Source organism: Canis lupus, chromosome 19 (genome assembly GCF_003254725.2).
Source record: "Canis lupus dingo isolate Sandy chromosome 19, ASM325472v2, whole genome shotgun sequence".
In the NCBI taxonomy this organism is placed as follows: Eukaryota; Metazoa; Chordata; class Mammalia; order Carnivora; family Canidae; genus Canis; species Canis lupus.
In genome coordinates, this window is record NC_064261.1 from 37,968,320 (window position 1) to 37,994,420 (window position 26,101).

The 26,101-nt window shown below is 44.3% G+C and overlaps 1 protein-coding gene across 7 annotated transcripts in view; it reads left to right on the top strand.

Moving 5' to 3' along the window:
- The window catches only part of MGAT5 (alpha-1,6-mannosylglycoprotein 6-beta-N-acetylglucosaminyltransferase), a 339,366-nt gene that overhangs the window by 96,048 nt on the left and 217,217 nt on the right, over positions 1-26,101 (top strand). For 4 of the 7 annotated variants that reach the window (XM_049097328.1, XM_049097326.1, XM_025430260.3 and 1 more), the window contains one exon: positions 24,595-24,977. In XM_049097328.1, the coding sequence (XP_048953285.1) occupies positions 24,737-24,977 (241 nt within the window). In that variant the 5' untranslated portion in view covers positions 24,595-24,736. The remainder of the gene's footprint in view (positions 1-24,594; positions 24,978-26,101) is intronic. The other 3 variants (XM_049097329.1, XM_049097327.1, XM_035702364.2) reach the window with 1 other exon arrangement.

Below are 26,101 nucleotides of genomic sequence, written 5' to 3' on the forward strand. Positions count from 1 at the left end.
GCCAAAGCCAGATGCTCAACCACTAAGCCACCCAGGCATCCCTAATAAGGAACTTGTATTAAGAATATATTAAAAACTCTTACAACTCAGTGATAAAAAGAAAAGCAATGCAATTTATAAATGGGCAAATAATCCGAATAGATAATTACCCCCAAAGAAACACAAATAGTCAATTAGCACATGAAAAGATACTCACCATCATTAGTCATGGGGGTGTGCAAATCAACACAAGAGTGAGATACCTCTCTACACCCATGAGGATGACTGGGTTAAGAAATATAATATAGTAATAACAATAACAGGTGTTGGTGAGGGTGTGGAGAAAGGAGAACCTTCATACACCAAGGGTGGGAATGCAGAATGGTGCATCCTCTGTAGAAAGCATTTTCACAGTTCTTTAAAAGGTTAAATTTGGAGTTCCCTTATGACCTAGCAGTCCTCCCCCAGGTATAAAAACAAGAGAAATGAAAATCTGTTCATACAAAAAGTTGGCCTGGAATATTGATACAGTATCTTCATTCATAATAGCCATCATCTGATGAATAAACAAGATGTGATCTATCTGTATGGGGGACTAGGCAGAATGAAGTACCCATCCATGCTAGAAAAAGGATGAATATAAAAAGCCTGATGCTAAGTGAGAGAAGCCAGTCACAGAAGACCACGTGTTTTGTGATTACATTTGTAGGAAATGTCCACAATAGAAACACTTAGAGACAAACAGTAGGATAGTGGTTGCCTATGGCTTGGGATGAGCATGGAGGGGGTTCAAGGGGTAATAACTAAAGGCTGTGGGGTTTCTTTTGGGGTGATGGAAATGATCTAAAACTGTTGTGATAATTGTACAATTCTGTGAATATACTAAAAACTGGTAAACTGTACCCTTTGGGTGAGTTGTATGTGAATTATATCTCAGTAAAGCTGTTACCAAAAAAAAAAAAAAAAGATAATCATCAAATAAACCACATTCCTTAGTGGGGGTGGTGGTGGTGGTAAATGCTGCTTGTGCACAAACTGACAAATCTCTTGTCCTCATGTCAGAAGATCTGCCTACCTTTTCTTTTTTGAGGTCCTCCCCTGTAGAACTCTTCTTTTTAACTAGGGGCACCATTCTTTCAGTGGAGATTATTGCAAAGTGAAATGAACAGCTGCATGATTGCTTGATAGGTGTTCTTTCCACCCTCTACAGCATCCATGGGGAGTACCTTGGAGAACTGGTGGTTTATCTGAACTGTTATTTTTCCTGTTTTTCTATCACTACTTGAGTGTTTAATGTTTTATTTTAGATCTTTTTTCTCTCAGGATCTTGTGGTAGTGGCAACTGAAGGAATCTAAATTTAAAATTGTCTTAAGTTATGAGTGATACAGAGGCAAAAATGGCATCTAGAGCTTTGATCGACAAAAACAAAGAAAACCAATGGCCTAGAACAATGAACCACAGTAACAATACAGAATGTATTGGGAATAAATAGGAAGTCTTGCACCTAGGTTCAAAATAATTAGTTTTACTAACCCAGAATGATATAACCTGACTTGATGACAATTCCAATGATAAATAAAGCCATGTTGATTTTTCACCAGGGTGTAGTGAGTGAGGAAGGAGGTTGAATAAGAGCCAACAATTACTATGGGTTTCAGAAAACTCAGTTTTGTTCACACTCCAGGTCAACCACTTACTAATGAAGGGTCTAGGGCGGGCTGCTTAACCTTGGTGCATCTCCATTTTCTCACCCTGTAAGATGGGATAATAGTATTGACCATAAAGGATAATTTGAGATGATAAGCCAGGATAATATTTGTGAAGCCTTAAAGCTGTACGTAGCTTTAGTAGGTACTAAATGATGAGGGTGGAGATGATAGAAATGTTATAGAAGTAAGGAGTCCAGACTAAGAGAGGTGACAGTGCCAGTACTTGCAAGACTCAAATCCCCTTGGGAACACTGGGATCTGGTAACTAGGATCATCGACTTAAAGAGGGTGTTGGTAGAGGGTGGCCCTCATCGGGAAGGGACTGGGAGTTGTGAATGCAGTTTAAGCAAATAATTATTATTTTTCATAGCAAAGAACTTTTGTGTGATGGGGATGAAAACTTCACACTAGGGCTTGCCAGAAGTGACTGTCTGGGTTAGCGCAGAAGATAGGGGCTGTGCACTGTAGTAGTGTCTCAGTCTTATGTTCCTCATTTACAAAATGGATATTACACTGGCTGTGAGGATTAAGATTTACATAAAGCACTTAGCTCAAGAAATGGTCCTTATATAGCATCATCAATAACATAATCAGAGAAATAAGACAAACACAAAAGCAACTATGACATAGACATTTAATAAATGTCATAAGGGAGCTACTCAGTGCTCTGAGATTTGGCAGAGGGAGGGATCCTGTGCTTTGACGGCTTGAGGAGGCAGTGTTTTATTTGGAAGTGCCCTTTCAGACTATGAAGATTGGGGTGGAAAATGGAGAGCATGGTAGAGGCTGATCTCTGATCACAGTGATTTTGTAGAAGGAAACCTTCTGGAGAAGGGAGTAGGGACTTACTGTTTCTCCGTTCCCTTCTACCTCATGGTAGTTAATTCTAGGAATATTCCTTTGTTGAAGGGGTTCCTAGAGTTTTAGTTCTCTTCCTTGAAGAAATGCTTTTTTTTTTTTTTTTTTTAGAAAGAGAGAGAACATGAGGAGGGAAGAGGGGCACAAGGGGATGGAAAGAGAGAGAATCCAAAGCAGGCTTCATACTCAGCTTAGAGCCTGATGTGGGGCTGGATCTCAGGACCCTGAGATCATGACCCAAGCCAAAATCAAGAGTTGGACATTTAATCGGACTGAGCCACCCAGGTGACCCAAGAAATGCATTTATAAGTGAAACTTGAGCTGTGGCAGTCCACCTGGGAAGTGTTTGCATAGGACCTTCTTTCTGTTCCCCAGTAACCTAGACTCCTACCACTAAGAAAAAATGTGAAAATATTTGTTGTAGGGTGTTCAGTTTTGAGGGAAAAAAATCTCTTTAAATCCGATTCCTTTTGTGGCAGTTAGTTCCTTTTACAGGAATGCTAGAATCGAAGAACCTCTAGATCCTGTGGGGAATCTCAATTGGGTAGCCTTTTTCTAGCTGGATTTCTGTGGGGTCAAATGACTGGATATGTGGTTGGAGGTGAGAATGAACAGACCAGGGCCAAGTGGCTGCTGTGGCAGGCAGTGGCCACCCTTGTGACCTGCTGTGCTGAGTTGCACATCTTCAGGTACTGTATGCCCAATCTGATGAGGAAGGGGGGATTTCTCCACTCAAGGAAGAAGACTGTCCTGTCAGCAATGTATCATAGAGTACTGTTGCCCTGTAGAACCTTCAGGCAGGTTTCTTCATCTGCCCCCGCAGACCGGCTCCTCCCCTTTCCTGTCTTGGTGAATGACACACTACTTTGCCTCAGCTGCCCCAGCTGTAGGGCTCTCGGTCATCCAAGCTGCCTCCTCCCCCCATCCCTCCACTGGCCATTGTCCGTTGTCCTGCTGATTTGACCTCTTAAATGTTTCTGGCTCCTGGTCTCTACCTAGTATGACTGCCAGTACCCTGCTGAGACCTTTATCTGACTCATTTGTCACCCAGAGTTGCAAGAGCCGCCTCCCTGCACTCCTGGGCTCCAGCCATGTCTTTCTTCAAGTTCTCTACATGGCAGCCAAGATCAAATATGGAGTTCTCTCCATTTTGTTGTGGTTCTCATTGAACAGGGAAGGTTTTTCAGAATCCTCTGGAGACCCTTTTCAAAGTATTTAGGTATATGTCCCATGCTAGACCCATAGGTAGAAGGGGAGCACAGAGAAGGGGGTTTGGGATTCTGACATGAAAAAATCTTCCCCAATATGTAAATAGGCAATAATTAATGCTTTAAAAAAAAAAAACCTTTATTTTGAAATAATTATTTCATGAGAAGTTGTAAAAAGAGGACAGAGTGTCCTGTGAACCCAGCTTCCCCCAGTGGTGTCATCTTACATCGTCTAGTACAGTATTAAAACCCGGAAATCAGCAAGGAGATTTTACTGTTGAGTAAACTACAGACATAAGTAATGCATCTTAACGCCTCTCTCTCTTGCCAGGTTAGAGTGTCACACTTCCTGTTACATGAACTATTGGATTATTTCTTGACTTCACCGGGATGCATTTTAATTTAGGAACGGCATGGATGGACTTGATTCTGGGAGTGGTGGCGGTGTGAGTAAGATTTTGACAGCTACCACTTGTTTATCCTTATAAAGTGGATTATATCCCAAAGAGCTTGCCAAGAATAAATTTGAGCAGTGTAATTCTATCTAGTGACCTAAGGTCATAACTTTTCTTATGTGAAAAGTCGAACTGCCACAACAGGTTTTAGGCTAGAAGAATAGTACGGACATTTATTCTTCTTGAATCTAAGATGCAGTTAGCTTAAAATTATGTCCGCATGAATTGTTTCCCAGGCATGTGTAAATCTTGCTTTGTTTTATCTTGTTTAGATTGTAAAACATAAGGGCGCAGGGCTTATTTTATTGTTGTTGTGGTTATTTTTTTTTTAAGTCGTGTTTTGGTCATAATTCTAAAATACAGTGCTTCCCGGTGTGTGGCTCTATGCAGTGAATCATAAAAGTGTAGTTTTGCCGTGAGAGATGGAATATTCTTATGGGTTGTTATGAATTCAGTGGACGTCAGACTTTTAGGTGCTCACCAAGGAGATTCTTTGAAGTAGCTATCTTTACCAATACTGGGAATCTGTTCTGGTGACCGAGTTCAGCTCGGCCTCCTCATCAGAACCGATGGACGAGATAGAAGAATCCTTTGTATCCGCTTTGGTGACATTTTGCTGACACTTGCCTGCATCTTTTGTGTTTCACACAAATGTGCTCATGTCTTCTGAGAAAGGGAACTGAAGAGCGATAGGAAAACCACTATGTGCCTCAGAATAAAACTGGGTCAGGGAAGGCAGATAGAGGGTCTTAAAATCAAGCAGTAGGGTGAATTCTCCCACCTACACACAGAGGCCTTTGGGGCTTCTTTGAGCAGTCATGAGACTTCTTCTAGAACATGCACCTGTCTTCAGGCTAAGGTGCTGGACTAGACCATTTGCAAAGTAGACAGGATCTCTGTTTCTGTAACTTCCCAGAGGGGCACAGGGTCCTTTGTTCACGCCAGTGGTGAGATTCTAATCTGGATCTAATTCTCAAGTCTTTGAACTACTTCAGATTGCCTATATCCATGCAAGACATTCCAGGTTCAGCCTTCATCCTCTGGAGTAATTCTGAAGCAGTCTTCAGAGAGAGGATCTCAAAGGCCGACTTCTTTCATGGCTGAGGAGTTGCCTTATGATGTGTATCTCTGAGATACACAGAGATTCTCTGTATTCTCTCACAGAGAGAATTGGGAACACGCTAGATAGATGCTATGTCCCCTTGATGGTGGGTAATGACCTCATTAGAGGAAGAAGGAGACTTCATGGCTCAAGGAGGGAAGGAAGCAGCCAGCTGAAAGTTATTCATCTGATTCATTTCTTTGTCTTCCTCCTACTTTGTGTTAGCAAAGTGGTGAAGTAGTTATTGCGGGCCGAGGAGGAGGCTTGGGTGAGTAAGCAAGACCTTCCAGGTTCTTCAGAGAGATTCCCAGAGCAACAATACCTCTATTTTCCAAGGACAACACCAGCCAGGCAACTTCATTGACCAAGGGACTATCAGGACTTTTCCCAACAAATATTAAGCCTGCAAATATTGACAGAGGGACTTGAATCTCATCATCCAAGGAGTTTGAATCTTAACAAAGAACAAAGAATGTAGGGTGGACATTTGAGCTCAATGGTATTTGTGAAACTAAAATGTGTATATGTATCAAGAATTACCAGATTATGGGGGTGGGGGTACATGCACAAGGAGAGCAGTATGGCTCTGTCCTTCATCTAGGACAACCAACCATCCCACTCTGCCTGTGATGGGAGGGTTTCCTCTAGGAGATGTTTCCAGTGCAAACCCTGGGCAACTCTAGTTACCCTTACCTTTGTCAGTCTTTGGTGGCCTTGGGCAGGTCGCTTAGACTTTTGGAATACTAGGCCCAGTGTCACTCCCTAGATAACTTAAGACCAGTCATCTTTACTGCTTCTTAGGATTGGCAGTTAGTTGTGACTCATTCACAAGGTGGTATTGGGTAGAGCATGTGGACTATAAAAGCTAGTGCTCTAAAACAAACAAACAAACAAAAAAAACCTAGCGCTCTGAAGCCATTGACAGTGATGATCAGGAATTGGTATTTATTTTTTTATTTTATTTTTTAAATATTTTTTAATTTTTTTTTAATTTTTATTTATTTATGATAGTTAGAGAGAGGCAGAGACACAGGCAGAGGGAGAAGCAGGCTCTATGCACCGGGAGCCCGATGTGGGATTCGATCCCGGGTCTCCAGGATCGCGCCCTGGGCCAAAGGCAGGCGCCAAACCGCTGCGCCACCCAGGGATCCCAGGAATTGGTATTTAATTAAGAACAATATTGGCTGCTGTTGAGACGTTAAGAATGGTTAGACAATTAGGATAAAGTAACAGACACTCAGAATGAGGTGGACTGAGCAGGTAAGCCAGATTCTAAACACCTTCGAACTTAGGCCCACCTGGAATTTTAAAAAATCCCAAATGAGTGCCACCATTTGCAAACACAGATCTGACCCAGAACTCTGGGTTTCTGGATTCTCTGGAAAGACTGGGCAATCTGGCCACCCTAGACTGTCTTACATTACCAGTAGCTGGAGATGTGAGGCGGTCCCCTCTGTTGATGGGGCATGTGGTCTCTGGTTCATCACAGCCCCCCTCCTCCATCACCCTCCTTCTGGGGCTTGTTCCTCCTACTTTCTCCCTGATTTCTTTAATTCTCTGTCTGGTAGGGTGGACATTTGAGCCCAGTAGTTTTCAACCCTGGCTGTACCTTAGGGTTTTGGGGTATATTTAAAATTATAATGGTTTCCTGGCCCTCCCAAACCAACTGAATTGTAATATGAGGGGAGAGGTCTGATTGGGGCAGTCACAGTGTGAGTTTAATGTTAACTGAACTCACTGGGAAAAACCAGGGAACTTTTAAAATGTAAATATCCCAGTGGTATATTCATGGCACGTATAACTAAGGTATTAATAAACTCCCCCCAGATGCTGCTGTACTGCTGTAGGCATTTAAATCATTATAATAATGACCGTAGTTTTTTTTGCATGGAGTGATTATAAAAAATTTTTTAATGGGCTTATAAATCTAGTGGTTATGAGAGGCAAGTAACATGAATTTAGTGTGTTTGAGACAAGGGATAAAAGGAAGGGGGCACGGTTAAAATGAACATTGGTGGTTTTCTGTTTGCATAATGGCTTCATTCATCTATAATTCTTTCACTGTAAATCAATTTCTAGAATCTCTTGCCCCCACCCCCTTCCAGGATCATATTCTGGTTGTCCTGAATTATTGAAAAATTCAAGGAGCTAGCAAATAAAAATCGGTTTCTCGCATTTGATACTTAAAATGGTAGGGACTTAGCACCTATTTCTGCTGCTTCATTTTAAGGACAATAAAACTGAGCTCTGAGATGTCAGGTGACTGGTTCAAAGCACTGTCCCTAGTCTTGGAATTCTGCATCATGTTCCCTCCTTACAGATCAGAGCAATTGTCTCCAGGTCTGTAACTGCAGACAAGCTGGGTATCTCTCGCCCCTGTGTGCCCTTCCTTAAGCTTGACCCTTGTAGCCAGTGGCTTCAAGGACTTCTCTTATTCACCTTCTATCCACTGATGTCTAACCCAGGACCTGGCCTTAGTGTCTAGAATTGAAGGCTGATGAAGAAAGAAACCAGTTCAGGTCACAGGTCTCCATGAAATCTTCTGGGGCTTTTCTCCAGTCCCTGAGTCTTTGGGACCCACTGGGGGTGAGCCCTGGGTAGAGTCCTAATCAGCATTCTGTGCTGCCTGGTGTGAGTGATTGAGTTGTGGGTCTTCTCCCAGGGCAGGGACCACCTCTTGAATCTTCAGTGTTTTCTCCACAATGTGCAGGACCCTGGAGAGCACACATCAAGCCCTTCTGTGAATGTTTGTCTTATGGGGTCTCACTTCTCTAGTTGACCTCTCTTTGCCCTTTCATTCAGTTTTCATGCTATGGAAAATATTCTCAAATGCCACGCTAATGTCACTTTGATGGAATAGCAAAAGAAAAAAAAAATAAGATTGATCCATCTTTCTAAACTGGTACCACATGGGATGGCTGGGTGGATCAGTTGGTAAGCATCTGCCTTTGGCTCAGGTCATGATCCCAGGGTCCTAGGATTAAGCCCCACATTGGGCTTTCTGCTCAGTGCGGGTCTGCTTCTCCCTTTACCTCTGACCCTCCCCCCTGCTCGTGCTCTCTCTCGCTCTCAAATAAATAGATATAATTTTAAAAAACAAACAAAAACTGGTGACATGCATTAGTAATTGCTCATTTTACGCAGGGTAGCCTCTGCAGTTTAAGGGGTGGATGTGCCGTCTTGCTCTGTACCTGACTGGCTAGCTCTAGTAGCATGATTGTTCTGCTCACTGCTCTAATTTTATTTGTTGTTCCGCATATCTTCAAATTAAGTCTCCTCCGTGAAAGGGAATAGAGGGGAAGGGAGAAGAAATGGGAAGGAAATACCAGAAAGGGAGACAGAACATGAAGACTCCTAACTCTGGGAAACGAACTAGGGGTGGTGGAAGGGGAGGAGGGCAGGGGGGTGGGGGTGACTGGGTGGCGGGCACTGAGGGGGGCACTTGACGGGATGAACACTGGGTGTTATTCTGTATGTTGGCAAATTGAACACCAATAAAAAATAAATTTATTATTAAAAAATAATAAAAAAAATTTAAAGAAGTTCCAATACTCAACCCATTTTGGGTTCTTCTCTCCCAGGAGAGCCAAGACACCTTGTAGGAGGGATGTTTCACTGGTAGGGGTGGAGGAGAGAGTATGAGGGAGTATTTGTAGGATTACCTGGGAAGTTGTTTTCTTTTAAAAGTGCCCAACAGAAGCCTAACCCAAAATGATAAAAACAGAATTTCAGGAGGAGGAAAAAGAAGGCCTCTGCTCAGGGATATATTTTTTGAAAATTTTCCAGGTGATTGTTCTTTACCTCCCTAGCTCCTCATTTGAAAGTAGTGGGCGTACAGGGTTTCCTTGAAGAAATGGAAGCAAAAGCCCAACCCACAATGGAGCAGCTCATATTTATTAAGTACTTATTGTTATATGCCCAATCAAATGATTTAGTCCCTTTGGGTTTTTTTTTCCAGGGTTTCTCCATTTATTTATTTTGTAAGTTTGGGTACGTTCTAGATGTCAGGCTCTCTGACAGTTACTAATGCAACCTAGAGTGCTGGTGAAGAAGCTGGATAACTGTAGTCTCCAGCATCTCTACCACTTGGTAGCTGGGTGACCCTCAATAGACTGAGTAGTTCATGCTGCAGTTTCTCCCCACTGTGAGTGGGGGCAGTTGAATAGGCTAAGAGGATGTGTTCAGGTGGTAGCGGCCAGCTCTTAGTGCAGTGACGATTGGGACAGTCCCGCCTTCATGGAGCGGATTGTTGGATGACAGCCAGGGACCAGAGGGGAAGTCCCGTGGTCAGTGTACATGACACAGGGGGCATTTGACCCCATCTTCGCATAGTCTTCCCTCTCTTTGCACCCTTTCCTCCATCAGCGCCTCATTTATCTGTAGAGGAGGAGCTCAGCTATAGTAGTTTTTCTAGAAACCTTCCAAACTCTATACTACGTCCTCTTAATGAGGGATACTGTATCGTTATTATGAAAATCGGCTTTGGTGGGAACTGTAAGCAGAGCGGTGCTCCCAGGCCCTCCTGATATACCCTATTCCCCTCTGCTAACTGGCCCTCAACCACTGTCCTTTCTGCAGTACCTTTTATGCTCTTGTCTTCCTTAGAGAGCCCTCCCTACTTCTAAGATTCCTAATCTCTTACTTATTGGAGGAGAACCAGAGGTTAGCAGGAGAAACCAAATGACCAGACTTGTTAAATCAAGGTCCTTGGTTTACAAACCAAACAGCTTTGTAAATAGCCTAACACTCCCCAAGGAGAGACTGTGACGTTTTTGTGACCTACCCTCTGCCACTCTTTTCTACTTTCAAGGGCCCGGTGATCATGTGGAGCCCACCAGGATGGTCCAGGATCATCTCCCTGTGTTAAGGTCCGCTGGTTAGCAACCTCACTTCCTGGGGCACCCTTAATTCCCCTCGACCATGTCACATAAGAGGTCCTGGGGATCAGGATGTGGACAGTGTTCTATCTACTGTGGCTGTCTCGTTCTTTCTTAATTACTTATTATCATGTTCCAAAAAAGATTAGCAAATAATACAGGAAAATAAAAAAACACATCTAAAATTTAGTCCAGAATAAAAAAAAAAAGAAGCCAGGAGAAATACAGAGTAAGAAAGTAAGAGTCAAGAATGAAGTTCAAACACAAAATAGCTATCAGTTTACCTCCAGGAAGGAGACTGTGATTTTGGCTCAGAGCTTTTCCTAGCAGCGCTCGTGAAGAAGGAAGCAATGCCAATTATGTTTTACTGTGTCATCGAGTAAAATCTGACTAGTTGTTCAGATGTCCGGATGACTATTCTTTCTGTTAAGATGAGAGCTTTCTTCTCTAGATCCTCCTGGATGCATGAAGTATAATCAGCAAAGCCTTTGCCAGGATGATAGTAAATCCAGCAATAGGTTTTTACCTGCCCCACCTTTATTTTATTTATTTATTTTTAATTGCTTTCTATTTTAAGTCAACTATGCATTGCTCTGAAGACTTCTTCCAAGATGTGGTCATGGCCAGGCCAAATCCATGGATTAGAAATATCCAAAGCCAGTAGTTCCCATCTGGCATTTCTCATGCCCTGGGCATTCTTGAGTGTATCCTCCTGCCTGAGCTTTCATTCCAAACAGCAGTGATGTCGATTTTATATTTTTTATTTCTGAAGGCCATTAAATACAACATATATTTACATATACAATCTGATGTCTTTTTAAGATGGAAGAGTTTGAAAGCCTACCAGCATTTAGCAAGAGTTAAGATTGTGGTTAGTGGCATTCAGAAGAGTGTTCTGCACTAGTAGGCTGTAAGGCTTTTGAAATGATATAATGAAAAAAATGTTTATTTATATCCCTAATGGACTGTTGGTTAAAGGCGGATGCATTAGGAACATTCAGGTCAAAGTATAAATTATTGAGCATTGAGCTGATAATTCTGCTGATTTTCCTCCAGATTATCTTCTCTCTCGCCAAAAGTTGTATTCGTCTGATCAGAATTCTTTTGGCATTACTTAACAGTAGTTCTTGAAAAATCAATATTTAGAAAGAGAAAATATTATGACGGTTATAGTCATTTCATCTTTTAATTTATTAGGATTAAAGATTCATACACCTGCAATGTGTTGTTTTGGAGAAATGCTTTCAAATAGCTGCTGGAAACCACCTGTCTTAGCCTGATATTTAGAAACAAAATGGAAAAAATATAAAAATAAACTTAAGGGGGTTTGGAGATGCCAGTTAATCACACCGTTCCTCCCGTCTGGGTTCTGAACTAGAGGAAATAGAGGAAGCCAGATGAAGACTAAAGTGCAGTGCCAGCTCTGTTATAGCAAAGCAGAGTTGGAAGATGTGTCTTAAGTGCAAGACTTTCCGTTCTGCCCTAGACAAAATCCACGCATCTGTGCCTGGCAGCCCGGGGTGGGCTCCTGCTGGGTAGGGAAGCCCCGTCCTTTTAATCCAAGGGGGCAGGAAAAGAGAGTGCCTCCCAACCCCAGCCCTGGGGCAAGAAACCCAGACCCCTGCCTCGCTCCTTAAGCTTAGATGCTGTCCTTTCTCCCCCAGGAGAGATGTAGGAGCAGGAATAGTCTCCTTTGTCGTTTCTTCTGCAGAGTGGACCACAATATTCTTTAGGAAAACATGTCCAGAGGAAGTAAAGAGTCCTCCCTTTATAAACCATTTGGGTTGTTTTTAAATTCAGGTGTGAGAAATGCAAATATTGGACAGTTTCTTTCCTCATCTTGATGTAAGGACTGTTAACTAGATTGCTAGCTGGTCTTGAATATACATTGGTTCCCACACCACATGTATAATAATAAGGATGTACTTCTGGAATTGATTTTATAGACAAATCATACTTTTTTCTTACAGATTGGAATTAAATGCTATGTTGTTTCAGGCTAAATGGGCAAAAGGTAATTTGTCATTAATCATTTTCAACATGAACAAAGATAACAAAATGAGTGAACCTCACAAATTTCACTATCTTGTTTCAAAAATGAAATGTGATTTTATTTTAATGTTCCATCTTTGTCATATAAATATATATGTAAAAATTAATAGATGACTACAAAGTTCTAAGGCATGTGTATGTGTGAAAGAAGAGAGATGGAGGGAGCGTGAGGGGGAGAGGGAGAATGTTAAAGGAGATCATTTGTCACAAAGGGTTGAGCAAAGTCCATCTAGAACAGTGGATGGATTGTGTATCCCTTAAGTCATCCTTCAAATATAGTTTCTTTCAGCAAAGCTTTGCAAGGCTTTCAGTGGCTATAAAGTCAGTATGTTGCCCTGGAAAATGTCAGATCTGGAGGCGTTTCCAGAAACTCGGTATTAGTTGAGATCATCTTATGCCATATTGAGACACCTTAGGAATATGGTTACCTTATTTGGAGGCTATTTACCAAGAAGTCGGCTGGGAAAGTAGTATGCCTGGTAGGCAGGTATTCTAAAATGAGCACCTCAGGAATTCTAAAATGACAAGAACTCAGGCCCATTGATGTCCAGACTTGAGCAGTGCAAAATGTATCTTGAGAAGCTGCCTGGGGTGACTTGCTCTATGGAGTTATTTGCTATATCAGAGTTAAAAGTTGGAGGACGTGTATCCAAATTGTGCCTTGATTTTAGCTTAATGAATCAACACCCCCCAGCTAGCAAGCATGACCAGTTATCTTGTAGGTACTCGTAGTTCACAATGATAAAACCATACCACCTGCGTATATATATGCCTCACCTTAGCTGGATGTATCTTATAGTAACAGGAGTGTCTTTAAGACTGTAAGTCTTAGTGACCTGTGTCCACCTGATTCAAAAGTGCTATCAAATCATTGAGTTCCGTGTATGTTATGAAAAATGGAAATCGTGCCATAGTCTCTATCATCCCCACTGAAAATTCATGTCTGATTTGCCCCCATTCTTACTATCGCAGATAAGGTTGAAGAGCATGCATGCTAGGCTTTAAAGTGCCAACAAATACCTGGAAATCTTGTTAGGAACACCAGTTCTGATTTGTTCAGTCTAGGACTGGGCCTCAGATTTTGCATTTTTAGGTACAGTCATCCACAGACCAGATTTTGAGTAGCAAGGTGCTGATGAGTAGAGGTGCTGATGAGTAGAAGCTCTGGTAGGCACTGAGGCCAGTAGAAGAGACTCAAATAATTTCTCATCTTTGGAGGTGAAGGGCAAGGAGAGGTTAATAAAAGCCCTAAGAGTCCAGTATTATTCTCTGTAAGTCTTTCCATGGTCTGGTGGTGATCTAACCAGGCTCTGTAGTGAAGTAGCTCTTCCTAAAAGGCCGCCTTCTTGGGCAGGGTTCCTTGTTCTTTGGCCTGGGAGGACCAGTTTGTAGTTCTTTAAGGAGAAAAACCAGTGTGCCTTGCAGAGGACTGTATAGTAAGCTAGTGGATCTGCATTTGTAGAGGGCAGAGAGTTTATTTTTGAAAATACTGGGATAGATCATGTTTTGGGTCCCACTGGATAGGAACCACAGAGTTGATAAAAGGAGCATCTTTCCAAGGATATAATAGCTCTCATGTCTGGCTGGGCATTAAAATGATCGAGGCAACTTAAAAATAATAGCCCTGCTTAGGCCACATCTGAGACAGAGTGAATCATAATCTTTGGGGGTGAGACCTGGGCATCTGTATTTTCTAAAAAGGAACCCACGTGATCACAAAGTGAATCAGGATTGAGATTCTCTGGTTGAGGCAATCTTTAACTTGGAGGGCAGGTAACTCTCCTGAGATGCTTCGTTTTAGTTTGAATTAATCCACCATTTGTATAATCTGAGGGTTTACGACCAGGCTGCTGTCAGGTTGACCCAGCATAGTTGTGGTATTTAGGAGAGTTGACCTTGGTTTAATAATCGGGGGACAAAGCAGCTTACCAGCTAGCATCTGATGGTTGAGGTTTTAGCTAAGAAAATCCAGTCCTGGAGCATTTATGACCTGGTTCTGCCAAAGCTTGGGGTTCTGTGCTCCATGTGGATTTCCTGTAGCCCCATTTTAGAAGTAATGGGAAATTCATTATAAGATTTAAATTGGATATGATTGGTCACTTCAGATTGTGTGTGTTTGTACCTTCTCATCAGCTTGTTTAAAAAACAAAAAAGTGGAAGCTGGTGGTCTTTATCAAATCCAGTGCTTGGAGGGCCATCCCATTTCTGCAGATAGTGCCACTGGAACACTCATGGGTAGGCCAGCACCCAGCCTGTGTCCCTCCGGCTGGAGAACAAGGGGTCCTGGGGTAGGGTGATTGGTTTCTAGGGTTCAGGGAGCATTTCCTGAATGAACTTTGATCTTGAGGGCCTTGCCCCACTGTTTGAAAATGAGTTTGATGGTATTTTTGACTTTTTTTTTTTTTTTTAATTACTGGTGCCATTTTGGGCCTGTTGTCATTCATGGGTGTTTTCTAGATACAGGAAGTTGCCTGAAGTCTGATTCTCAGAGAAAAAAGTTTATTGTGCATTTACCATAAAAATCTGTTGTAGCTTTACTGTCCTTTGGCTTTGAGCGAAAGTGAGTCTTTTGAGCTTTTTCTTTCAACATTGAGGAGACCTACCTAACAAATTTACACACTGTGATCTTTTCACAGACCATTCCTTTCTTTCTTCATAGTCATTATCGACCTGTCATAATGTGTGTTCCTGGTTTCTTGGGCTGGAAGCCAGATACAATCCTGCTGTTTTTAAAGGCTGGTGGTAGTGTCGTCCAGTTTTTGTCCTCTCAAAGACTTCTTCCTGTGCCTGTTAATTTATAGACGAGGATCTTTGTGGAGCAGAGCCCCAATGCCATATACTAATTAGTAAATGGAGGCACAGCCAGCCTAGGAATGAGCTTCTCAGCCGGTGCCAAGAAAGTGTTGGCGCTGAAGGATGTGAAAGAAAATGAGGCTCCTCTGTCAGTGAGCTTGGGGCAGCACCAGGAATCAGCCCCCCTCCCTTCTCCCTGCGATCTTCAGCCTTAGCACAGGGTCTGTGCCTGCTGTCTTCAGGGCTGGTGCTGATGCCTGCATTTCCTTCTTGCTGTGCAACCGAGTCCTCTAGGCTGACCTTCTCTTGAGTCTTTTCCTACTGAGTAGAGTAGAGTTAATTGGTTAAGGCAGTGGTTCTTAACCAGGGTGCTTTTTACCTCTAGGGAACATTTGGCAATGTCAGGAGATGCCTTTTTTTTTTTTTTTTTTTTAATTAAAAAAATTTTTTTTTATTGTCACAGTTGGGAGTGGAGGGTTCTAATGGCACCTAGTGGCGGAAGTTCAGAGAACATCCTACACTGTGCGGGACAGCGCCTTGTGACAATTATCTGGCCCCAGATGTCAGCTATGCCAAGGATTGAGAAATCCCTGGATCAAAGAATCTTATTTCATTATTCAGGGAGTTACGCTTTGGGCTTTGGTGTGATAGATGTTTTCAGAATTCTTGGAGTTGCTGTGGTTTCATATTTTGCAGATGGGAAATTCTGTCAAACGTGAATAACCTACGGGCTTGGTGAATGAAACTCACAGAACCTGGGAAGATCTTCCCTGACCGAGTGGCGACAGTTTGCTCTCTCACTCCCCTGTCCTGCTGCCAGCTTGGTCCACCTGTCAGTGTTGTGCAGCCCTAGAGGCTCCCTGGTGTGAGATCAAGTGTTTGTTTCCAGCTGTTTCCCTTCCCCGCGGCGCCCTCTGGTGGGGATGGCTATATGCGGTGATGGCCAGAGGACGGTTGGGAGTGGGAGTTGGGGCGGCTGGTGGGGGGCCTGCAGCAGGGAGAGCCTGTTCTGGACACAGAGTCATTAGCCTTGTTACTGTATGTGAAAGTATTTGCCGTTGATGCCAGCTGTGGAGTGCTGAACTGTGCTCCACGGCCGTGTAACTGCGAGGCATATACCCACTTCAGATGGGTGGGGTTGGATTTCTTTCCTTTCCCTGCCCACACTAGGAATGCAGGTGGAGCATAATAAATGAAAACTCTGGGCAGAGGGATCCCTGGGTGGCGCAGCGGTTTGGCGCCTGCCTTTGGCCCGGGGCGTGATCCTGGAGACCCGGGATCGAATCCCACATCGGGCTCCCGGTGCATGGAGCCTGCTTCTCCCTCTGCCTGTGTCTCTGCCTCTCTGTCTCTCTCTGTGTGACTATCATGAATAAATAAATAAAATCTTTAAAAAAAAAAAAAAAAAAAAGAAAACTCTGGGCAGAGGCCTATCTTGGTTTGATCACTTGAAATGTCGAAGGGACTGGGCCATTAAAAACCCAGACATCAAAAGCAAAACAAAACAAAACACAAAACCAGACATTGAAAAATCTTCCCCTAGTATCCTAAAGGCGTGTTGTTGCAGTGGGTATTTTTCAGTTAGTGACTCAAAATAAGACTTGTTGAGCCGGGTCTAAGGGGAGCAGGCTGTTTTCATTGAGAATGCGTTTTTCCTATTTATAAAGAAAAGTACTAGAATGTGTCCGAGGACCAAGTCACGAAAGTGGGGAAGAAGGACTCCTCCTGTTTGCACCTGTTTGAACCAGCACCTTGGCTGGTTCCTGAGCTCCTCTTCTCCCTAGGATGGGGTGTTGGTGAGCTCAGTGGTTATCACAGCTGTCAAGGATTCCTACTTCACACTGGGGGCTGCTGCTGCTGAGTGGGCCCTACAACTGGTTTCAGGATGGTGGTACTGGGCCTGTGTGTCCGGGCCCTTCTAGGGAGTGAACAACCTCAGAGCAACTTCCCAGGACTTTGGACCTACTTTGAAAGAAAAATTGGCTTTGCTTTTCCTTCCATCTTCCCCCACTTGTCTTTTTAATAACACGAGACCTCCCTAGTTAGAGCAATAATGTCCCCCCAGACTCTCTCTCTTCCTTAAGACCAGTAATGCCATAAATGTGTATTTTTCTTCCTATCTTTGATTTTACCAAACCCCTGGTGGTTGGTGGGACCTGACATTAGAACTATAGTCTAAGCTTAAAAGACAATTCCCCAGACACTCGACATTACTCTTCATACAAATGGAGAAGTAGTAGGAAATTGTTTCAGAATTAAATTATTAACATTATCTAAAGATTCTGGTTACTGCTTACAAGTCCAACAAGAAGGCTCTGAAACTTACATTTTACAACTGACCCTCATCTAGCATTTAATTAGGGTATCAGTTCTCTGTCATATAGTTTTTTATGAGTAGATACGTGGCACTGAATTTTATGGAGCAAATAAGCAAATGAGACTACTGCCGAACGTCAGTATCCTGACCAGATAACAGAGATTCCAAGTTCAAACTCCACACTTACAGAGGTAGCTAGGGAAGTTTTGTTCTGAACCTCTACAGTGTAAAAATTTTTCTAATGGATTTTTTTTAAGGATTTTATTTATTCACGAGAGACACACAGAGAGAGGTAGAGACATAGGCAGAGGGAGAAGCAGGCTCTCCGTGGGGAGCCCGATGCGGGACTCAATCCTGGGACCCCAGGATCACACCCTGAGCCAAAGGTAGACGCTCAGTCACTGAGTCACCCAGGCATCCCCCTAGCAGATTTTTTTAAAGAACATATTTTAAGTAGAGAAACATAAAATTTCAATGAAAGCATCTGTGGATTCCCAGAGATAGAAACCTCTCTGGAACCCTGAAGTCCTTTGAGAACACAGTTTGGAAACCAGTAAGTAGGATCCTTCACCCCTACTCCTCCAGGTCTGACAGTGCTCTGTGCTTCTACAACTTTCCCGATTTCAAACATGCAGAAACTGAGACAGGAAGACTTGTCTGGGATCACACAGTGCCAGTGGGTAGAGCAAGCTGTAGAGTCAAGATTTCCAGGCCTGGGAACAGATACACTTTCCAGTTCTTTCTCACCATTCCTTCTGGTGTCTTCCTGTGATCATCTTGGATAACCAACGATGAAACCAGCAGCCTCCCCCAAGGACCTACCCACCATCACTTGTTCCCCTTCACATCGCTTGTCTTAGAGACCTTTTCATTCCCACAATTACTGTCCCTTTGGTTTTTTTTTTTTTTTTTTTTTTTTTTTTTTTTTTAGATTTTCTTCATTCATGAGAGACACACAGAGAGGCAGAGACATAGGCAGAAGAGAAGCAGGCTCCCTGTAAGGAGCCTGATGTGAGACTTGATCCTGGACCTGGGGATCATGCCCTGAACTGAATGAAGGCAGACACTCAACCAGTGAGCCACCCAGGTGCCCCACCCTCTGGGATTTTTGTCAGGAAGTTTTTTTTTTTCTTTTTCTTCTCATACCTAACTACCTTATTCTCTGTAGTTGAACCCCATTTACTCAAGGGCACAGTGATTTTCCACTACTGTATGACAATATCTTAGGGTGAAAACTTCTGACAGGTAAGGGACAAATACAGACTTGGAGTGTCAGGGTTCTTCTCTGTGGTTTACAGCAGGAGGAGGTCTTGGAGATCATTGCTCACTTGTATTTCTTCATCTCATTTCCACCATCCTGCCCTTCCATCTAGCAGACACTGCATGACCATCCACTGTGTGCAAGATGTGACCGTTCCTGGCGTTCTCCATCTTTGGGGGACTTACGAACCCTATAGGAGAGATGAAAAGGAAGATTATCCCATAGAGTAGGTAAAAAGCCTTTCAGAAGAAGCACAAACTGCTGTGAGTGTTCCAAGGAGGAGGAGCTGTCTTCAGTTTAGGGAGCCATGAGAGGCTCTGTGCAGAAAGTGGGGTGTATTTATGAGATCTGGGTGGGATTTCCCAAGGCAACGTGGAAGAGCAGAGCTGACTCAGGATTTCTTGAGTGTTACTGCATAAGATGAGGCAAAAATTAGGCAAAGAGCCTCCAGTTACAGATGGATAGGACGGGCTTCACGTGGTGCACAGCGAGGACAGAAGAGGTGTGTGGATGACTGTTCGAGCACAGCTGACCCATGTCAGTGTTGAGGAGCGGTTCTGCGGGGCCTTAGGGAAAGATCACATCTCTGTGGTTGGGGCTGGCATTGCTCCTGAAGGGACAGGCATTTCCAGCTTCCTTCATCATCTGTAGAGAACGCTCCTGATGTAAGAAATGTGCTCTCCAAGGATGTCGATGGGCACCTGCAGGCACTACTTGCTTCCTCTGTCTCCACTGGAACTGGGCTATTGTTCTGTGTGTTCTCCAGTGGTTTGCAAACTTGGCATCCAGCAGGCAAAGCAGACCTTGCCTTGAAGGGGGGGTGGTCTGTGAGGTTAATGGGGGGCTCACAAGAGCAGCCATATGTCTGGTAGCCAGTGGCAGATTTTTCCATGTAATTTCCATCACTTCAGAGGCCTGTGGTCAGCCCTTAGTGATGGCACAACCTGGCCTTGGCTGGACTGTAGGGGAAGAAGTGGGTCCTTGCTGGGGCTCCAGTGGCCTGTGAGGCTCATCTGCCTGTCCCCACATACCACTCCTCTTCATACCCCCAACTCTGGAGGTAGGCTTCCCTCCTTTTTCTCTTTTCAGTAACAGCTTTATTGAGCTATGATTCATATATCCTGTAATTCTCTCGTATAAAGTGTATAATTCAGTGTTTTTAACATATCTACACAATTGTGCATCCATCACAATTAATTCTGGAACGTTTTTGTTATTCCCCCAAAATCCTGCATGCTGGGCAGTCCCGTCCCAACTCCCCTATTTTCACAAGCCCAGAACAGTGACTGTTGTACTTTCTGCGTCTCTAGATTTGCCTCCTCTAGACATTTCATAAAAATAAACTGATACAATATGTAGGGTTTTTTTTTTTTTTTCTGACTGCCTTTTTTCACTTTGCAGAATGTTTTTAGGGAACATCGCAGAACCTAACTTAATCTCATTGGTTGAGTAGTATTCCACTGTATGTGTTTTTCTCATCTGTTTGTCAGTTGATGGACATTTGAGTCGTTTTAGTTTATTATGAGCAAGGTTGCTATGAACATTTATGTACAAGTTTTTGTGTGGGCATATACTTTCATTTCTCTGGGGAGAATTTTAGGAGTGGAGTTGCCTGGGTCACATGGCAGCTCTGTGGTTAACCATTTGAGGAACCGCCAGCCTATTTTCCATACAGCTATATTGTACATTTCCACTCGCCATATTACAAAGGTTGCAATTTCTGTACATCCTCACCAACACTTGTTCTGAGCTCCCTTTTTTGAGTGTAACCATCCTAGTGGATATAAGCTAGTATCTCATGGTGGTTTTAATTTGCATTTCCCTGATGGCTAATGATGTTGCACATGTTTTCATACGCTTTTACTTTTTAAATGAGAACCCGACACGTTTCTGTGCCAAAGATCTTCGATCGGTTTCGGGAAAGGAGGAAGCCAGATTTTATTGTGTGGAGTGAATGGGGAGGAAGGAAGTGAATGCTGCTCTTTTAGGAAGTACGGGAGTAGAGGAGGTGCATATCAGGATGGTTAGTGGCAGTGATGGACCTAGAAGCTTAGTTCATTGCAAACAGACTTGGTGCAGACTCCTTTCTGGAGCACAGACTGGGTCGTGGCCTTGGGCTGGCATTTTTCTGGTTGGCAACAGGGCCTGAGATAGACTGTGTCTTTGTGCCTTTTGGCTCCATTTTGCAAGAGGATCCAGCTAAGTTAGGACGTCTGGAGGCAGGCAGATTCTTAGCCAGACCCACCGCTGTTTGATCATGACTATTCAGCCTCTTGATGAATTTTGCAACCGTCGCTGCTGATGATCATTACGTCCTTTCATGGCCCTGGCACCGTCTGGTGAGGATTGCTGTCCCCTTGCCCTCCCACTCCCTGCCCTGTTACTGTGGGAGTTAGGGGTGTTTCCCAGGTACTGATTTTGATAAGTTTTTTAAGATTCTGAGCTGGTAAGGATTGAGGAGTTTTAATTCAGTTCTCTGTGTGTGCTGGGGGTATGCTGAGATAGTTGCTGATATTTCATACTGTAGATTCCATTGGAGAAAAGAATATTCCTGGCAGTTCTGTGGTTACTTAAAATCCAGGCCCTCAGTACTCAGGACTGTTCTCTGAACTTGGAATTAGGGATTTTTTCACTCCAAATTTGTATGTCTTTGAGCTGGTACAATTTAACGTTGGCTGAGTTTCTCAACCATCTTTTTGCTGCTCAGATGTGCCACCTGGGTGGTTCTGACTGTCCCCAAGGCAGAGAAACACACTACCTTCTGCTGAGGTCCTTGCCTCGTTCTTGGACTTGGCCTTGCCCTCGCTTTGTAGCCTTGAGCAGCTTCTTCAGGGGGTTCATTGATGAAGTGGAGTGGAGTTCCCTGTCTGAAAGTTAACAGGTAATAATTCCTGTATGCATTTGGGGTCCTCCTCTAAAATAGCAAAAGCAAATTGCCAGATGACTGTCATTTTTAGTATAGCGTGTAGTTTAGTTGCCTTGGGAAAATCCCTTTAGCCCTCTGGTACAGTTGACTCACTGGTGTGGGTTATCAAACAGGAAGCACAGACGCTTCCTAAGGACCTGGGGCAGCCCTCAGTGAAGAGAAGTGGCTTTGAAGCATCAGCCCCATGAGGCTGGGATCTCAATCTTGTTGTTTGTTCAGTCCCTAGGGCCCGATGGCAGCAAGTACTCAGTATATGTTATAGAGTGAGTGGAGGAAAGAAAGATGGCAGGGGCATCTGGGTGGCTCAGGGGTTGAGCCACTGCCTTTGGCTCAGGGCATGATCCTGGGGTCCTGGGATCGAGTCCCACACTAGGCTCCACCCAGGGAACCTGCTCCTCTCTCTGCCTGTGTCTCTGCCTCTCCATGTGTGCCTCTCATGAATAAACAAATAAAACCTTTAAAAAATAAAAAGGGCAGGTGTTGCTCAGCCAGCCTTCATTTGGAAGGGCTGGATACAGTGCCCTAGAGCCTGGAGGATGAGCTTGCTTGGTCATCAGGTGCCCCTGCGGCCACTGCCCTTCTCTGAGAATGTACATGGTGGTGGGGGGAGGGTCCCTTAAAAGATGTCGTGGGATCCCATACAGAAACTGGCAAGCAACCTATATAGTCAGACAAGTGTTTTAAACTGCCAACTGGCAAGGGATGTCGTAGGCTGGAACAGTAGGGAAAGCGGTCTAAAGCCAGTGTGACTGGAGCTGGGGCTTGGGTTTGGTTTATTGGTGTGTTGTGCAGAGGGCCAGCCAGATAGGGAAAGCAGCGTGAGTGAACACGAGGAGACCCTGAAGAAGGATGTGCAGGGTTACAGTGGTAGCTGACCAGCAGGTGTGGAAGGTGTGGCCAGGACCGAGGAATTTAAGTGACACGGTATTACGAGAGGGAGTCGGAGCCCTGCTGTATGGTTAGTGCAGGGTATGGCAGAGTAACGACATCCATCTGCCTGGATTAGAGGCGCTCAGAGTGGAGTGGCCCTCAGAAGCGCCTGGAGGGCTTGTTGAAACACAGGTTGCTGCCCCTTTCCCCCCAAAGTTGCTGATGAAGTAGGTCTGGGGCCTGAGAATCTGCACGTCCCACTGGTGTTTCTGCTGCTGTGGAGTTCGGGACCGTGCTTTGAAGAGCCACTGGTCTAGAACTAAGGAGTTGGTTATCTTTTTCTGTTAAAGGCCAATAAGTAAATGTTTTAGGGCTTTGAGCTCCATAGGATTTCTATCACAGTTTCTTCTTTGCAACTTCCGACAGCCATTTAATAAACATGTACAAGCAGATGTTGGCCATAGATAAGCAGGCTAGTGGGGACAGAGGGGTGGCGAGGGAAGGCAGTGCATGGGGTCCTAGGCTGTCCCGAGATTGTCCCTCTGCCACATAGCTGGTTGACCTTGGGCAAGTTAGTCTCTCTGGGCCTTTGTTTTTCATCTATAAAGCAGAACGACAATAGTAGTTCGGACTGTATAGGACTCTCCTGAGAATTCAGTGAGCGCGGGCACAAAAAGCATTTATCACAATGCCTGGGACATACCTAGAATTTATTTATCATTTATTAGGAGCGGTCCTACCAACTACTGATAACCATTCATAGGTGAGGAAAACAGAATGACCAATGCAGATCTGCCACATTACAGATTCTGGAAGCTGATTGCTCCACAATCTCACCCTTCATTCCTTCTTAACCTGTTTACAAAGAATACTTTGAATTGAAACATATGCACACTGAATGCATCCTGAGTTAGTGCCGCATAGGAGATCATTGCTCAGCTTTTCCCTTGGCACACTTAGAAAACGGTGCCAGTCTGTAAGCTGGCTCAGTTCTTGGGCCCAAGACTCTGGTTCAAGGGCTGGAGAGTTTGGCCTCCTTCTAATCCATTTGCAACCTCTGCTTCATGCCTCCTATTCTGGGAAGACTTGCTTGGCAAAGTCTTGTGGGCTTGGTATCCAACACCAAATAGGATCTGGCTGTTGAGTATTGAAACCATGCCTTTTATTTATTTTTATTTATTTTTTATTTTTTTAAGATTTTTAAATTTATTTATTCATGAGACACACACACACACACACACACACACACACACACACACACAAAGACAGAGACACAGGCAGAGGGAGAAGCAGACTCCATGCAGGAAGCCCAACGTGGGACTCGATCCCGGGACTCCAGGATCATGCCCTGGGCCGAAGTCAGGCGCTAAACCACTGAGCCACCCGGGCTGCCCGAAACCGTGCCTTTTAAACTCACATTTTGCCCCATGGTTGTGAGTGAAAGTGAGAGCCCTACAGGAAAGGAGGCTGTCATGTGCTCAACATTTCCTGTGCTGAAGTGTGCAAATGAGTGGTGAGGTGCCTCTTTCACTCGTGGTAGCTAGAACAGGAAGACCATGGGGGTGCCCCTGGCATAGCCTCTGCTCTGGTGCCAGGGGAGAGGCCACCTGGTGGCCCTGAGAGCTTCACTTCATCTCTCTCCAGACACTGCTGATGCAAGCGGGCCATGCTTACGTAATACGGGGGCTTGCTCCCCTTTCCTGGTCTACTGACCCCTGCAGAGGCACCCACATTCTGCAGTTGTGTGCTTGAATCCTTGTCAGAGCACACAGTCATGACTTTGTAAGCTCGAGTTCCAGATGCCCAGAAGTGCCCGGTGGTGCTATGACTCCACCCTCCACTTGGGTTTTTGCTGACATTCGGTGAAATATCCTTCCATCTCCTCCCCACCTTGCAAAACAAGCTTCCTGTTTTGAACTTGGTCCAGACTGGAACAGCCCTGCTACACCTGTTAACATAGTCAGACACGCATTTCCTCCTCTGTATTTGTGCAGCTCTTTGTCGCCCAGCCAGATTTCCCCTCTCAGCTTACAGATCTGGAATCATAACATAAAGATATTGAACCAGCAAATTAAGAAAAAAAGGAAGTCCGCGTTTTGGAGCTATTGGGAGTGAACACATGGCTCCCGGTGGGTTTCCCTGTGCTTTGCCACGACCACTCTGCTAACCTGCCCCTCTCTTCACAGCAGAATGGAAACGGGGAAAGGAAATCAGCTGACGCAGGAGCCAGAGTGAGACCGGTGAGCCCGCAGACCCAGCCTGCATCATGAACTTGTGTCTTCCTTCTGAGTTTTAAGAGCCAAGGGCAGGTGAAGTTGCCAGAGAGCGATGGCTCTCTTTACTCCGTGGAAGCTGTCCTCTCAGAAGCTGGGCTTTTTCCTCGTGACTTTTGGCTTTATCTGGGGCATGATGCTCCTGCATTTTACCATCCAGCAGCGAACTCAGCCCGAGAGCAGCTCCATGCTGCGTGAGCAGATCCTGGATCTCAGCAAGAGGTACATCAAGGCACTGGCGGAAGAGAACCGGAATGTGGTGGATGGGCCATACGCTGGTGTCATGACAGCTTACGGTAAGTGCTGTGCTCCCAGGGCTTGGGGCTCCTTGGTGCAGTGTGCCTCTGCCTCCAAAGGACTCCAGAGGCTCGCCGCCTCAGTTTTATCACAGATAGAGTGCAACTCTTGCCACTGCCTTTGCAGCAGCGAGTTGCATACAGAGGGACCCTTCTAGAAACCTAAAGCCATGCCCTTTGGGACACTCTGAGTTCTTGTGCATACTGACTGATGGTCAGCACTGCGAGCAGCCGGCAGCACAGTTAGCACTCTGTTGGTTGTGTTCGTAGCTAGCTCTTCTCCCTCAACACATGTCTGGATTGCATGATCTCATCTGGGAGTAGGATCAGGGAATGTAGAAAAATATTCTCATTCTCTTTCCCTAAACAAAACTTAATTAAGATTGGGTGGGGGTGAGGTAAGAAGGGTGGGGAGGACTGTGGGGAGGAATGAGGACTTGGGGGTAGGGGGTGGGCAGGGTGAGGTAAGGAGGGTGGGGAGAAACCCAAAGCCAAGTGTGTGCCTCCCTCCAGCCAGCATGTAGGACACTAGGGCTTTCGTGCTGGCTAACAGCTTTCATCTTTGGCTTCTTGAGAGTTGACTGTTCTTGTTTCTTGCCCTTATCTCTAACTGCCCCGACTTTGAAAGAAGTCTTATTGTACACGTTGTTTTTTTGTGTCGGTACCTAAAACTTTTAGAAATGAGGTTGAGTGGGAAAAAAAAAATTGCATACAGAATATTACTTATTTTTCTTTTGGCAAAAGTTATGCTTAATATAAAAAAAGCTGGAAGCCCTAAATGTGCAAAAAAAAAAAAAAACAACAACAACAAAAAAAAAACCAAGAATAAAGAAGATCACATATAAATCCACTCTAGAAAATAACCATAATGAACATCTCAGTGTATATCTTTGTGGTATTTTATATATACACGCAAAAATATACATATATATGCAAAATACTTTAAAAGGCATAGACGCACAAATAGCAAACAAAGATTGTAAATGAAATTTGGATGATACCGTGTGATGGGGAACCCAACTCCCAGCTCTGCTGTGATCACCGAGCATAGGAGTGGACTTAATCCACAGAAGATGGCCTGGCCTGTCTTGTTGCTCATTGACAAATCTAGTCACTGAACAGAG